Source organism: Pongo abelii, chromosome 7 (genome assembly GCF_028885655.2).
Source record: "Pongo abelii isolate AG06213 chromosome 7, NHGRI_mPonAbe1-v2.0_pri, whole genome shotgun sequence".
NCBI lineage: Eukaryota > Metazoa > Chordata > Mammalia > Primates > Hominidae > Pongo > Pongo abelii.
Genome location: NC_071992.2, coordinates 18,836,007 through 18,852,151, shown reverse-complemented (window position 1 = coordinate 18,852,151; position 16,145 = coordinate 18,836,007). Strand labels below are relative to the sequence as shown.

The 16,145-nt window shown below is 32.5% G+C and overlaps 1 protein-coding gene across 11 annotated transcripts in view; it reads right to left on the bottom strand.

Annotated features, from left to right (window-relative positions):
* MICU3 (mitochondrial calcium uptake family member 3) overlaps positions 1-16,145 on the bottom strand; it is a 101,788-nt gene that overhangs the window by 28,925 nt on the left and 56,718 nt on the right. For 6 of the 11 annotated variants that reach the window (XR_010141054.1, XR_008527772.2, XM_054561219.2 and 3 more), the window contains 4 exons: positions 15,544-15,626; positions 13,833-13,904; positions 10,309-10,347; positions 2,390-2,485 (listed from right to left, as the gene is read on the bottom strand). Coding sequence is in view for 8 of the 11 variants with exons in the window: in XM_054561219.2 (XP_054417194.2) it covers positions 2,390-2,485; positions 10,309-10,347; positions 13,833-13,904; positions 15,544-15,626 (290 nt within the window). In the remaining 3 variants the exon portion in view is untranslated. The remainder of the gene's footprint in view (positions 1-2,389; positions 2,486-10,308; positions 10,348-13,832; positions 13,905-15,543; positions 15,627-16,145) is intronic. The other 5 variants (XR_010141056.1, XM_054561223.2, XM_063726519.1 and 2 more) reach the window with 2 other exon arrangements.

Sequence of the window (16,145 nt, the reverse complement as noted above, 5' to 3'; positions counted from 1 at the left end):
CAAGAATATGTAATTTAAAGCAAATTTAAAGCAAAATTTTACATTTCATCTGCAGAACTCAAAACAGAGTTTATAATTTTGACACTGACAGACTGTATTCAACAGTTGCACAATATACTCATCATACTGCACTAAGAATTTATTAGATATGATTTTGGTTAGAAAGTAGTCTTAGCTCTGATATTCAAATTTTCATTATATGGTTTCACAATAATTGGAGACACAGAGTTTTACTGTAATTTTAAAAATCTATGGTTAGAAACAGCTCCAGACTAGAATATGAGGGGCTAATACCCAATTTCCCTATAATAAACAGAGATTTTATCTCAATAATTACATATTAAATATATAATAAAGAAATACAAATAACAAATAGATTTCCAAGCCTTCTTTCTGAGCCAATATGAATCCTGAAATACTAATACTATAAACAATTCTGTATTCCACTGGTATTCAAAGTAACCTATAAGGATTTATATAATTAGTTGTAACTGAACTGTAGTTAATTCTCAATTATTATTCTAATGTGGAGGGTAGTAACAGATAATCCCCAAGTAATTATTTTACTTTGGAACACGATATAAGTTTTGTTTTCTTTTCCTCTTTTTCCTTTCTTTATTGTCTCCATCAGATTTACTTTCATGAAATTTGATTCAATTCATTCATTAATTTAGCAGCTTCGGATCAGAGTGTGGATTAATTACAGCCAATAGTGTGCTGGCAAACTGAGTTGTTCAGGAAAAAAAAAAAAAAGGCTGATTTGTAATGTTGGCCAGTTCTGTGGTATTCATACTCCTATCACAGCCACTTTCAAGTAACAAAGGGGGTGTCACAGAATGTTGAGTTGGGAAGAGGTGTGGAGAATTAATTAGCTCTAGGAAGCTGTAAAAGCCCACAGCTCCAGCCTATTTACCACAGAACCATATACATTTTCCAAAGATCTTACACAAATCATATAATTCTCTGAGTACACAGGAACTGACTGGTTTTCTGATATTAAACTTACCAAGATTTAAATTAAATTCAACATCTAATTAGCAGATTTTGTCTAACTGAGAATGTCTACCAGAGTTAAATGGGATGAAGATAGTTGGAGGCTGGAAGGTGGATACTCTAGTATGGGGAGAGACAACAATGATATGACTGTTGATTTGAAGCATGGAAGCTAGGACACAGTTGACTTGTAGGGACTCTAAGAGTCCCAGTTGCTCTTATTTTTAAGCACTGACTACTACAATGTGCCTACATAATGATTACAAAATAAAGTGCTTCTAAAATATCTGTAAATGGAACATCTGCCACTTCATACCTAAACATGGCTCATATTGAAAAGGTAATTTTAAAAGGTAATTGTTGGTCATAATTACATCACATTTATATATCACAGACATATTAAACATAGGACAAAATACTTGAATTGCTTTGGGACTTTAAAATTGAGCAAGGGTGACAAAATTAACATTTTCAAGTGTTTGCCCTAGTCTAGATATGTCAATGGAGTAACATTGATTTATCACAACTGATTCCAGTTTACTTCTCCAGATATTTTTAGGTGTAACTTAAAAGTTAAATTTAAAGTTTAGAAAAAGAAATGAGAAGCCCACTTTAAAGAGAAAGAGATAATGAAAAATAAATCTCAGTATTTATTGAAAAGTCTTTTCTGGTAAGACCGCTAGCTGCCTCTAATAAAGTTCTTAGGAAAAATTCTTAATAAGAAACACAAAACAGTGTTTCTAAGATATGGCCCATGTTGAAAAACCAGAAATCCCTACTGACAGTGGCATAAGAATAGGATAATGGAAGCAGTCTACTCCGATGCAGCAGTACGATGCAGATCTGTAACAAATTCATAAACAGTAATAGAACTGAAAGACGGTCAGTCTGCTTTTTATTTTCACTATGCACTGGCAATCTTAATGTCAAGGTAAAATATTCCTCCCTTCCTTGACTGGCTGTTCCTACCATAACTTCTCAAACTCCCATACCCCAGGCCCTTGGTAAGCCACTCACTATCAATACTAGGAAATTTGTTTAAATCTAACATAACTCTGAAGAGTCAGGTAACTTTTACTGGGGGAAACATTTCAGCATTTCATGTAACATGGTAAATTGTAAGCTTAAAAGATTCAGTGAAACTTTAAAATATATATATTCTAACTTCTAGAAAGTGATCCTTAAGTTAAAAAAAATGCCATTTCCTTTTAATTAAGTTGAACTGTCAAAGCTGATGTATTCAAATACACAGTTTATATATAGTAATTTTTGCTGTACTAAAACAATGGAAAATGTAACATACATGTTGGGTTTCATCACTGTGACTAAAATGAAATGAGGACTAGATTAACAAGATGGCAAATAGTACAAGGACCTTGTTGAGGTTTAATTATACCTCTGCGAGGTCTGAAAACAGTGCTTGGCTTGTGTTACGTCTCAGTGTATCCCAATAGCTTCTGGAGACAAGTTCCTCAGCATCTGTTTTAAGTACCTGTAGAAGTTTTAAGAAGCACAACTGAAATCTAAAGAATAGTTACAAAGAATGATAATTTATACACTTTAAATCTAACCAACCTTGAAAAGGAAACACATTAGCTTACCTTTTTCTGTTTGTTTGTATTGTTTTCTGCTGTGCACCACAGTATTGTATTACACTGCTGGTAACTCACATACTTTCAAAGGTGTAATGGTATATAACCACTATTTCTAAGTACAATGTAGCTTTGTCGAAAAGAATGAAATTCTCCGATCTCTCCTTCTGCCCTTCTACTGAAACGTATGTAACTTCTAAGAAAGGGTGAAAAAAAATGCTATTCACACCTTGTGTGAAGTAAATTTGTTTGGGAAAAATTTTGGTAACTTTGTAGCAACCTATTAAAAGATAAATTATTGGTGGCTATCATTCATCTTGCTCGTGTATCAAAGATTCAAAATAACTATCTATGCTTTACAGAAACAAAGTTTAAATTCATCCCAAACTTGTCAAAAAGAAATAGACCTGTTTTAAGTCAAAGCACTCAAAACTACTTGAGATTTGGCAGGTGTTTCTATTGTGAATGGTTATGGTACTTATTATTTATTACAAGGACAGGATACTAAATTCTGAGAACAGGGTAGTCTGAAGGAGGTATCAGGAAGTGTAGATTAAAAAGTGTAGTCTAATCACTCTAGGAAGATGTCAAACTGCAAGCCTAACTTGGGTCCCCATAAACAAAAATAATTAAACCCAGTTTCTGTCAGGATTTATCAGGGAAGATTTCACAGGTTCTCAGGTGGTCTTTTGGTTAATGTGAGATGAAATGCTGCATGGTGTACTGAAGAGTGACTGGATGAAAACAGAACTTTTCTTTCTTTCATTTTGCCTTAACCTTTAAAAGTCCAGTGCTACTAATAAAATTATATGCATCTAGGAATTATTTCAAAGGTCCTCTAAGTTTCAATTCACTATTACTAACTAGAAACACTGCCCACTGCCTATATTTTAAAAAAATCTTAATAAAATGTAAATAAAGTATTATTTAGCAGGAACCATTTACATAACACAGACATAAATATTACCGTAACTATAAATGTAGCAAATTGACAGAGAATCTGCATCACTCCCTTTATAATGATATAAGCTTTAACTAAGCAGTTATAAACTAAACAGGTAAAAGTAGCTAAATACAGAACTAATACAGTTGATTTTCTTTTAAATAGATATGGAATAACCTCAATAAATACTAGCTAGATCAAATGATTGATCTGAAAATATTATTCACATATTTTGAATGTGGATGCATTTTAAAAGTTCAACTCAGAAGGTTAATATGTGATAAAGAAAGGGATTGTTAAACCCACCAAACTAGAAAATAAGGCTTACCGTGCACTACTGTTAGAAGAGTAGCAGAAATGATTCACTTTGTGAAGTCATGCCTCATCCTTACTTCCAAACACTGTCCACCATCACACACACACACACACACACACACAAATATATTTAGAACGTATTAAGAACTAAAATTAGTTTAACCAACCATGTATTTTGTGGGCAAGAAAAAGAAGTAAATATATTAATTATCTCCAAATGTTGGGGTTAGGATATTTTAAATTTTCTTCTTGCTTTGCCATATTTGAAAATATTTTGAAAATGTGTATTTATCTATTAGGATAATATACAACTTTTCAAATTTAAAAAATCTTATTTAGAACATAACAGCTTGCAAGTGTCCTGCTACAGAAAGCTTTTTGGTTCATCATTTAGCCTCAGGGATTAAATAATGCTAGGATATACTACTGAATTGTTGTAACTGGATATATTTGTTTTTGTTTTATCTTACATCATCTTTTAAATAATTACAAAGTTTCTGAGGGCAGAAACAACATCCTTACAGCAACTATTGCTGCAGGAAAAAACAGCTAATAAATCAGTGATATGCCTGGCACACTCACTGATTCCTATATATGTATCTGTTCTGGAGACAGTTTTATATGTTTTAAACAATTTGAACGATGAAGTTAAGAGTACATTCTCAGAATATGCAAACTAGTAGGAAGTTTTATCGCCACGAAAATATAATACAATAAGGATATTTTACATAAGCTTAAAGTAGCAATGAAAGCCAGACTAGATTTTAATAGCAGGAAATGCAAAGCAAATATAAAACCAGAACATATCTATGCATACAGGCTAAGTAAGGAAAGGCTGACAGAGAAAAATGCCCAGGTGTAACTGGACACTTTGATGGCTGTGAAACAGACAACTATGATGCTTTGATATGTAAATAGTAGACCAATATTCAAAGACTTCCTGAAGTTTTCTCGGTTATCTTTGTTTGCTATCTGAGCTACTGGCCCCTTTACCAGATCTCATGTAAAATGTGTAGACCTTCATTAAAAGAGGTAAAAGAATATACAGATAGGTAGCCCAGAACTTCACAAGTGAAACGCACAGGCAAAATGATGTCCTGGATGTAGTGTGCCCTGTAAGTCTGACACATTTTTTGCTTAAGTTCAGAGTCTGCTATTGATAGAACTTCCTTACACTTTGTAGTTTTGGTCAAAAGCGCCCAGGGCCTTTTTGGCTGAGCCAAAGCAGGATCCCATTCAAGGCATTCCATGCCATATATGACTGAAAGGGAGGAAGGCAGCAAGAAAGGAATGAGACAAAAAAGGAAGGGAGGAAGGAAAGAAGGAAATAAAGAGGGAAGGAGGAAAGGAGGGAAAAAGGAAGTTAGGAGGAAAGAATATTGATTTAGAGATGGTTAATATATCACTGTGGTAAGCAGAATAATGGCTCCCTAACGTTACCCGTGTTCAGAGAGCCAAATACCCTGGCTGAATAAAGGGTCTAAGAAGGTTCTATTCAGAGATTAAACAAACTAGGGGAAAAATAAAGTAACAGCCCATAGGAACAGATAGTAAACTGTCTTTGCTATTAGTGATATTTAAACACAGACACACACACACACAAATTAAAACTATATCTTTATAATTCGTGTCACTATGACAACCATGGCCCTAAAAACTGTAATCTGAGACTTGTTATCTAAAGTTACATGGGACTGCACCCTAGGTATATCATAGGAAAAAAAGAAAAAGAAAACTGAATACAATCCTCCCAGGAAGAACATATCCTTCATCTAGTCCTTAAAGAATCTGAACAGAGACATTCCAACAATTGTATGCCCACAAACACAAAACTGCTAAAGACAAAACAACATAAGCCACCCTAAGTGAGAGCCAGCAGAAACAAACAACAAAACCAGATGTGCAGACTTCCAATACTGAAATGCTTAGATATGGAATACAAAGTAACTTTGACAGCTTTGAAAAATATGAAGCTAGATTTGAAAGGATTATTCAGGAAAAACAGACTATCAAAAATTGTTTTACTCTTAAAAAAATAGCCAAATAAAACTCTTAGAAATTTAACTGCTGAAATTTAATATCAGATTATATATCTCTAGTAGAATTAATGAACTGGAAGATAAACATGAAGAATTAGGGCAGCATGAAAAGATAAAAATACGGCAAACTGTTAAGGAGAAATGAAGAGGCACAGAAGAATGAGTATCTTTTTAATATTTGGTGTGATGAAACAGGAAGTGTGCATACAGCACTACTGCTGCATACTGAAGTACCATGGTTGTCTTAAGAAAGAACACCTGTGTGATGGTTTGTGTTGCAAGCTGAACTAGCCACTTTTTTCATGAGCCACCACTTTTACTTGAAAGAACAACTAATAGACAAACCACGGTTATTCAGATTTCAGTACCTGGTAGACATTTTTTTTTGAAAATGAACCAAGCGAGAGCCTGTCACTTGAAAGTAAACAACTGACAGTATTTATTGCCAAAATAACATATTGCAACAGATCGAATGCAAAACAGCTATGAGAAACCAGCTGTCTTCTAGTAAGCTAGACATTAAAGAGATCTGCAAAAAATGTAAAACAATACCACTCTCCTCACTACATTTTTGAAGTTATTTTTCCTACATTAAAATGTTTATGTTAACATATGAGTTTTTAAATTATTGTTTTAAAATAGACTAATATTTTTAAATTCTCAGTTTTCACTTCTAATATGGTAAATACATAATATATAACATACGTAAACAAAATATCTTTTGGATCCTCAGTAACTTTCGACAATGTAATGGGATCACAGACCACAATGCTTGAAAGCCACTGTTCACAGCAAAAAAAAGTGAATTAACTAGGACTACATACAACACAGATGAAACTGGCAATCATGATGTTGAGCCCCAGAAACAAGAGACAGAAACATTCATATAACATGATGCCAGTTACATAAAGTACAAAAAGGGATAAAACTAAACTACACTGTTTAGGATGCATAAGTAGGTGGTAAAACCACAGAACAAAGCAAGTAAGTGATTTACATAAAAGTCATGATTGTGTTTATCTTTTGAAGGACATTGAGGGATTATGAGTGGGGACACACATGAAGGGGATTCGTGGTATATGGCAGTATTTTACTTCTTGATCTATATTATGGTGGTTATAATTTTATCATTATTTATTTTATTGTTATTTACGTTGTAATTATAGAAAATTTCTGAACTAAAATATATTTTAAAAATCAGGGAAAGCTTCATCATCACTACGGGAAAAAACAAATTAGTATAAAACATTAAAATAGAGGTAGGTAGTATATTTATTCTGATAACTAAAAGAGATTTTAGGGCAAAAAACATTTCTGGAGATCTAGGGATAGCATATAATAGAGGATTCAATTCACTAAGACGACATAAATAATCTATAATCTTATACAGGTAGCAACAATTCAAAATACATAAAACAAAAATTAAGAAAACTGTAAGTAGAAGTTAACAAATATATTGTAATGTGTAATTTAACATACTAATTGACAAATCAAGCAGACAAAAACATTAGTAATGACAGAGAAGATTTAAAACACGTAACTAACATGCTTGGTAATATACATCTGTATATATTACACAACCCCGTACCCCAAATTGGAAAATACACATTCTTTTCAAATACAGATCATTTAAGAATACTGATATTGTTTTAGTCCTAAAAAAGTCTCAATATACACCAAAGAATTGGTATAAAAACTGGTATATTTTCTGTCAGCAATGAAACTAGGAGAATTTAGAATAATCTTCTAAAAAAATCCTCTAATGCATGCCAAAGTCAAAGGTACTTGGCTTTTGGCATTATTTATCCTTTTGAATTTTTGTACTTCTTTTCATCACTGTGGCAATGATGAAATTAAGAGTTGACCACATGAGAAACAGGAAAAGAATCATGGTTATTTGGAACAGAAAAGGTTATAAGGTAACAGCTGTCTTCATGAATACAAAGGTGTATGCTCAGTTTTACACTGCAGCAGGAAATAACGTGATGGAAAATAGGCAGCATCTACTGTAAAAGTGATTAAATTTTGCAACAGTTCACTACAGGGAACACAGAATCTCTATCTCCATAGTAAAAAGCCAAGCGGGTCACTGCTTTCCCTGAGGAAACTTCTTCCTAAAGGTAGAAACTGGCTCTTATAAATCTCTTAGTTTATATCCAGCTCCATGATCTATACTCAAATTAGATACTTGAGTTAATTTACAGCTCTGGAAACTAGCAGATAATTGCTAGTTAATTCATAACACCATACTAATAGATTTGTATAATACTTGTATCAATGATATTTCATATACATTTTCAGGCTGTTGGAATTTTTTTCTAATTGTAAATGAATGTCCCTTGTTTGCTTGTAGTTTATGAAAATAATAACTCCTTATTGAGCAAATATTTTTCTATTATAGGAAATTTAGTTTATCTAACCAAGTAAACTCATAAGGGAGTTGAAAAATCCTGTAATATTTAAGACTACGTAAAAATGACATCAAGTTACATCACTTTAATGTGTGCATTTTACATGAGAAAAAGCTGTCTTCTATAAAATGAAATAAAGAAAAAATATATTACCACAATAAAATGTAAAAATCATAATTTTTTATTAAACAGGCATAATATAAATAAAATTTGCGATTTAAGTCTGCTTCTCAATATTGTCTTAACGTGTCAGTGACTGCAATTTGCGTATGTAGTTTAAACTAGAGCAATATTAGGATCTATTTTCTTTTAGCAACGTTATTCTGAGATGTATTTTTCTAAAAAAAATGCATAATCACCCTATATGAAAACTGCTTGTGAGATTAAGGGAAAAATAAAAATTGTCAAAGTTAGAAAAATGGTTCATACAATGATGACATATTACATTAGAAAAATAAATCATAGGTCAGGCACGGTAGCTCACGCCTGTAATCCCAGCACTTTAGGAGGCCGAGGTGGGTGGATCATGAGGTCAGCAGATCAAGACCATCCTGGCCAAAATGGTGAAACCCAGTCTCTACTAAAAATACAAAAATTAGCTGGGCGTGGTGGCGTGTGCCTGTAATCTCAGCTACTTGGGAGGCTGAGGCAGAAGAATCACGTGAACCAGGGAGTTGGAGGTTGCAGTGAGCTGAGATCATGCCATTATACTCCAGCCGGGTGAGAATGCAACTCCGTCTTAAAAAACAAACAAACAAATAAAAACCCCATAAAGTCCTAAGTATTATATGGCATATGGCATTATAATCTGTGAGATTTTCATCTTACACATTCCAGAAATTGTTGAAATCATTAACAGAGTCATCCTTTAAAAATGTAAAGGAAATGATAGGCTTTACTGAATGGAAAAGAGTAGTGATTTCTGTAGAAAAAATTTAAAGTATCTTGTAAGTAAACAAAACAATTACTTATATGGATCCCATTCCAGGTCCATTTTGTATAACGACGAAAAACATCTTGGGTTTAGTTTACGATGATCAGCCTAAAGTAGCTGTTTAAATCTATAACAAGAATTAGTTTGGAATTTTGATTAACTATCCAATATAGGAGACAATACACCTACTTTTAGAATTGTACACTACAACTAGAATACTTTTAGCAGGATAATATTAAATCAGTGACCCTGAATTCAAGGGCTCCTATGGTGGAATTTGCATAAATTGAGGGATCCTTGTAGGAGGCTTAAGGATCCTTGGGGAAATTAAGTGAACTGCACATGTTTACATTCAAAAAGTGCCATGGCCTGTTCTTTAGTAGCTGGGCTAACCAAAAGTGCTGACTTTCTCAGGAGAAAAGAAGAAGAAAGCTCAGCATAAGAAGAAGGGTACAACTGGAAGTTCATCTACAGAAATTCTCAATTTTTTTAAGACAAGAAAAGTCTGAAAGTCATTATCCTCTTTAGAAATAATATGATAAACTGATATAAACATATCAAGTAGCAGCTTACACCAGATTTTTGTGTAGAGCAGAGGAAATGGCAGGAAACAAAGGCTTTGAAAAAAAATTGTGAGCAAAAGTGAAAATGAAAAAAAGTCTATCCATTAAGACACTTCTTTATTAGAATTGAACAAAGACTGTATATAAGATGGTAGATCTGGTTCATAAAATACCTGTGTTCTGCAGGAACATAGCCTGAGAATCTGCTCTCTCTACATTACTCTTCAAATACTGCTAAAAAATATAAAATTTCAATTATTAGGTTTCAGTTGTTGTACACTTACCTTTTCCTTATTTTAATCTAAAGTTAAAGATATAAATTATTCTGCATATTTTAGTCTTCGCATAAATCTAGGAATGAAATGTAACATTATGGCTTCATTGCACCATTGTGTTCAATAAATTCCAAAACATTCTATTAGTAAACAGCAGATATAGCTTTATATAAAGAAATAACATTATCAAGTATAACAGGTGAGGGCTATATACATAAAGAACATTTAAAGTATTGTACATACACTATTAGTAGGAGAATGGTATCCATAAAGTTGAAGACGCTGACATAGAGCACAAAGGGCCAAATGAAGTGTCATATTTCAGAATGAACCCAAGTACAGCAAAAGAAAAAAGGAAAAAGACGACAAAATAATCAATTAGGAAGGGCAAATCATTATGCTACATTTTATATAGAGCACACGAATACAAGTGGGATAAATGTTAAAGATGAGTAGCAAAGTTTTAAAAATCTCAGATAATTAAACATTAAATGAATTTTTGCTCATTTCAACCATTTCATTATAACCTTCTAACAGAACTATTGCTTTGAGTAAAACACGTTGCCCTGAAGTATGCAGTTTGATTTGGACATGCTTCCGCAATGCTACATGGCATAGGGGGAAATCCAGATGCAGCAGCATGGCAGTGGAAATGGTATGAGAGACCTGTGCTGGAATCCTGCTCTGCTGTGATCAGTGCTGTGACATTAGGCACATGAATCTCTCTAAGACTGTTTTCTCATCTCCAAGCAGGTATAATACTTACCTGGTAGAACTGTCATGAGGACTAAATGGGAGTAACATTAACAATGAGTATAGCATGGAGCTTAGCACATAAGTGTCCCAAGAAATGTTAAGTTCACTTCCCTTTTCCCTTCTGAATCACAGTTTTATTTTGGCATATAAATATTTTTAACTTTAGTTTTGATTTAATTTTTATTTAGGTATGTTAAGATTCAGTTTAAAGTAGCTACATGGTTCTACTAACTAAAGAATAAGTTTTACTACTAGCTAACCTTTTTGAGTGTTTATTACATTTCACATGGTTAAGTGGCTATGTGCTTTAACCTCCATACCAATCACATGTGGTCATTACTCCTAAAGTCCCCATCGTACAAATGAAAAAAAACTGAGGAACAGAGGTTAAGGACATTGTCCAAGGTCACCTAGGTAATGAGTGGCAGGGCTAATACTCAAACCCCAAAAATCTGGCTCCTGAGCCTGTGCTATGCTGTCTCTCTTATGTAATTCATATATTTTCACAATAAGTTAAATTTTAATTGCCTCAAAACTCAGCCAAAATATTCTAAGAATATGTGGAATCATATTGTCATTTCTATCACCTTGATAATATCACCTTACATTTTACATAATCTTTTCTAAGTAGTATAACTAAAAAAAATTTTATAACTAAAATCTTTGATAACTAAAGTAATATAAAATAAAACCTCCGTGGTTCAGATTTGCATTATTTAAAATGTGATTAACAAACAATGTTAACACTAATTATCATTATTGCTAAACACAGTAATGACTATTTGGAGAGCTATATTGTAAAGTGCTGTTAGTTCCAAAGTTGTACTAAACATTATTTCTGAATTGTTTTAAGGAAGAGTTCTGATAGCTACATTACAAAATTAAGATTTTAGAAGCGCTATTTAAGTTATATAAAACGAATACTTCCGAGGTACCTGTGGATATCAAAGACTTTAGTAAGCATTCGTTTATATATAAACACATTATATATTATATTACTTAAAAGTTATTTTAATCTGTTCTTTAAATCTCCTTCTCCATATATTTGAAAGGGAATGGTTCATTAACCCATATAAAATAAAATAATAGAATTTAGGGTATGCTGGTATAATTTAGATTTTATAATTCGGATGGATTTTCCCTAATTAATCTAAGTTAATGAGGTTTACTCTATCACTATTATAAAATATTTGCATTAAATCAATATTAAATTTCTTATACCTTGGCTGCAGTGATGCTCAGAGCCAAATTTTGTGCTAACACTGTAGGTTTTCTCAGTGTGCATTGTTTGCTAATATTTTTCTCTTTTTTATCTCTCTTTATTACTTGATGGATGTATTAATAAATGTTAATGACTAGAATAATACTATATTTTTACTGGAAGATGTGTAAGTCCTCTCTGGAAGTAGCATAAATAAACAAATAAATAAAACAATTATATTTATATCCATTGAAATACTATCTACTTTATCATTAAAGTATATCAATAGATTCATTAACATTATTCAACCTCCTTAAAGAGTATTTTATTAACAACCTGCCTATTCAGTCAATTATAGTTAGAGGTAATATATCAAAATTAAAATAACTGTTTACTCATTTAGTTTATTATTTACAAGAAATAAAATTTAAGAAAGTATTCAATTCTCTAGTCTTCTTTGCTAATACTCTAAACAGTTGCAATTATGGGGCTATTCATGTAGGATTTATTAATTACAATTTGAAAATCATGAGACCTGAATTAAGTAGAGAAATACTATTGCCCCTTTTAATACATGACTAACATTACAATCAACTCTTTGATTTTTTAAGACTGTCTTCCATAAGGTTTGTCAATAGTATACTGAGGGATGTTCAATGACTACTGAGAATTATAGCATGGTCAAATATCCTATAAAGCAGTATGTGCTATACAATCCTGATAATCTGCTTTCATTCAACTAAATATAAATGTATACTTCATAAATATATTGGGATTGAATATGGCGCCCATCTGCTATAGATAATAATCTATGTTAAGAAAAACCTAATACATATTCTTATAAAAATGAGAATAATAAAAATAAAGTTTTAGCTCTCTCAAGTTAGTTATCTGAATTCTATGTAGGACAATTAAACTACTGCACAGGGCCATCAATTTGCAAATGAAACAAATGTCATTTACATGCCAACAAAATTCATTGTATTTATCAGACAAAGAAATATGTCACAATGGATAAAAGTGAGGTTTTGGAGTTGGCCAGACACAGGTTCAAATCTTTGGCTTTGCCATTTAATAACTTATGTAACTTTGGACAAGATACTTAACCTTCCCAATTATCAGTTTCCTCATCTATAATTATGGATAATAAGAGAATTGTTGGGTAGATTAAATCAGAAATGTATGGAAAGCACCTAGTATAGTGTCCGATGGTAAGGTCTTAGTACCTGTTTGTTATTTTTATTATGTGAACCTGGCCTACGGTCAGGCTGAAATACTTCAGATAAAAAGAAAACTGGTTAGGAAGATGGGGGTAATGTTGCTTAACTCTAACTTCAGAAAAAGATGAAAATATTATATATCCCAGAAGAAGAATCTCTAATATATACATCTAAGAATGCAAGAAAACATATTATCTCCTTCTATTCGTTTCGACAGTCACATTGTTATATTACCACTAAATTCTGTCACATTATAAATTAAATCTTTGCAATTCACCTTTAAATTTTTACATGCATAATGATCTGTATTAATCTATTGTATGATATACCCTTCAAATCTCACAGATAACAATATGGATGAAAATGATTTAATGAATGATTATGGATACAGATGTTTAATATCAATATTTGAAGTAAATATTGATATCAATGCATATAAATACTGAAGCAATTTTTCTACATAAAAACTTTACAAAGTTTTCAAGAAAGGGACAGCTTCAAAGTTACAAACTTTAATTATTGTTTCTTAACATGAATAAAATAATTGTTGCCTAGAAAACCCACCTAAAGCTACTATAAAGTATTCTTACCAGCACTGCACGCTTTTCTTCATCTCCTTTAGTTTCTCTCTTCTCATTTTTTTTCCGGAATATCTCTTGAAGCTGACAAAGAAATCAATCAAGAATCAAATATCCAACAACAGTTTCTGGACACCTATCTACTATTCTGGACTAGGTATATTCCAAAAACAAAGAAAACAGCTTCATCTACCAAGAACATTTAAACTGCTATAGATCTATTTTCTGATTTCATTTTTTTCCCCCAAGAAGATATATCCTTTGGTATTGGTAACCCATAATTAAGTTAAATGTATTTAATGTTACAGTTTTACTTTATCTCTAAAATGCAGACATACACACAGGCAACTTCCAAAGGAGTGAGTTCCAAAAGTTAATCTTTTACTTTAAGTCGGGGGATGGAACTTGGCAGTGTGGACATAGAACGTTTTGCAGAAAAACAGGCCCATTCTGAAAGTTCCTAAAATACAGTTGTGCACCATCATAAGAAAGCGACACTAACCTTGGCCATTTTCGGATGGCAGAAACACATCTACATCTAGTGTAATCAAACTGAAAACCGCCATCTCCCCATCATTTTGCAAAGCACTGGAATGAAGGCTCCAGCTCCAGTGGCGTGGCTCAGGGACTACACCTGGGCAAGGGCTGCGTGGGTGACAGTTTAAGCCTACTGATAAATCCCAGTAATCAGTCTGCTTGTTTCCCTTTGAATGGCTACTAATTAGCTTCTGATGAGGATTTTTATATCTTCTCTTTCCTACTAAGAAAAAGAATGATGTCATAGACTTCCTCTGAGTTTCAGCTTCTGAAGTAAATATGAAGCTCTTTCAGAGGTTTTCTGAGGAATTTTTACAGCTATGTTAGAAAGGAAAAGTAGAAAATAAAATGGCTGTTTAGAAGTTAGGGCCATAATTTAAAAAGAAAACAAAAAAAGAAACGAAAATGGCTGTTGATTTCCCTTTCTTTTTACTCGGAGAGTGTAGGTAAAGACAGAGTGTAATACATATGCTAAAAGCAGAGCATGTTACTCTAAGGAATAAATTAATAGTATTTTCTATTTCAGAGAAAAAAATAGACTAGGCATTTTGTCACGAAAAGAGGTGCAAAATACATGGGTAAAACAAACAGAAAAATTCTGGAAGCAGGGTGTGTGAAGTTGAGTGAGCAACTGAACTCACTGTCAGACCAGCGCCAGAGCTGGACCCGTCAAAGAAACATCAAAAGGTAAATATCTAAGAACTATCAGCCTATGGTCAAAGATAACAGAAAGGAACAGGGAAGTGGGGACAAGACTGGAATGCAAGGCAGGAGTAAGTGGAAGAGAAAAGAGAAAGAAAAATCATGAATCCTATATTGAGAAGGAAGAGAAGTTCCTATGGAAGGAGTTGTGCCTAGGTGGATGACATAATGGGGACTGAATATTAACTGGGCCTGTATAACCTGAGGACTGCCTGTTATCCACCCAACAGAAAACACCTGATACATTTCACACTTTTATGTAAGGTAAAAAACAACGATAATCATCATCATACACTGAATGTAATTTATATTTGTAAAATGTAAATATTGTTCAAAGTACCTGAGTATATACTTTATTAAGTCAAGGCAAAAGCATAAGTTTTTCACTCTTTTCTCTACAGTGGTATTCCCAATAAGGCAAAAACATAAAAATATAAGTAAGCAACATCTAATTATTGATAAATGCAGCATCTAATATACATACCACCAAGAACTCTTTTTTATCCACCATCTCATTGCCGTCAGTGTCAAACATGTTGAAAGCTATTCTGAACCCTGCATGTGGCTCTGCCAGAAGAAACAGAGAAGGAATTCACAAAATGGAACAATGTATTTTAAAGTACAAAATCCGTATTAGTTGTAAAGTTACTCATATTCTGTATTGGTTAAAGATAGTAAAAAGTGTATAAAAGTATATATATTTCTGCTTTATAATTAGTACACTTAATAAAAATTGATAATATACTTTAAAAGTACTTCTGTGATACTTGTTGCATAGCACTGAGAGAAAAATTTGAATACTTTCCTAAAGCACTTCTCTTTTTTAATCCAAAGTCTGTTAGTTTGTTTAAAAGGAAAATATCAACTCGTCACATTTTAAATATATTCAATATGTTCAGCTACTTAGATTGGCAGAAAAAAAACACGACACAATGAACTAGTTCCGATTCTTGGGAAAATTATAACTAAAATGACCTATGAAAATAAATGTTAAGCATAAGAGATTATAGTTTAAACTTCTAGAGGCTTCAAAAACAGAAATATAAAACAAAAGAAGACTGAATATGTGATTATCAATTCCCCCAA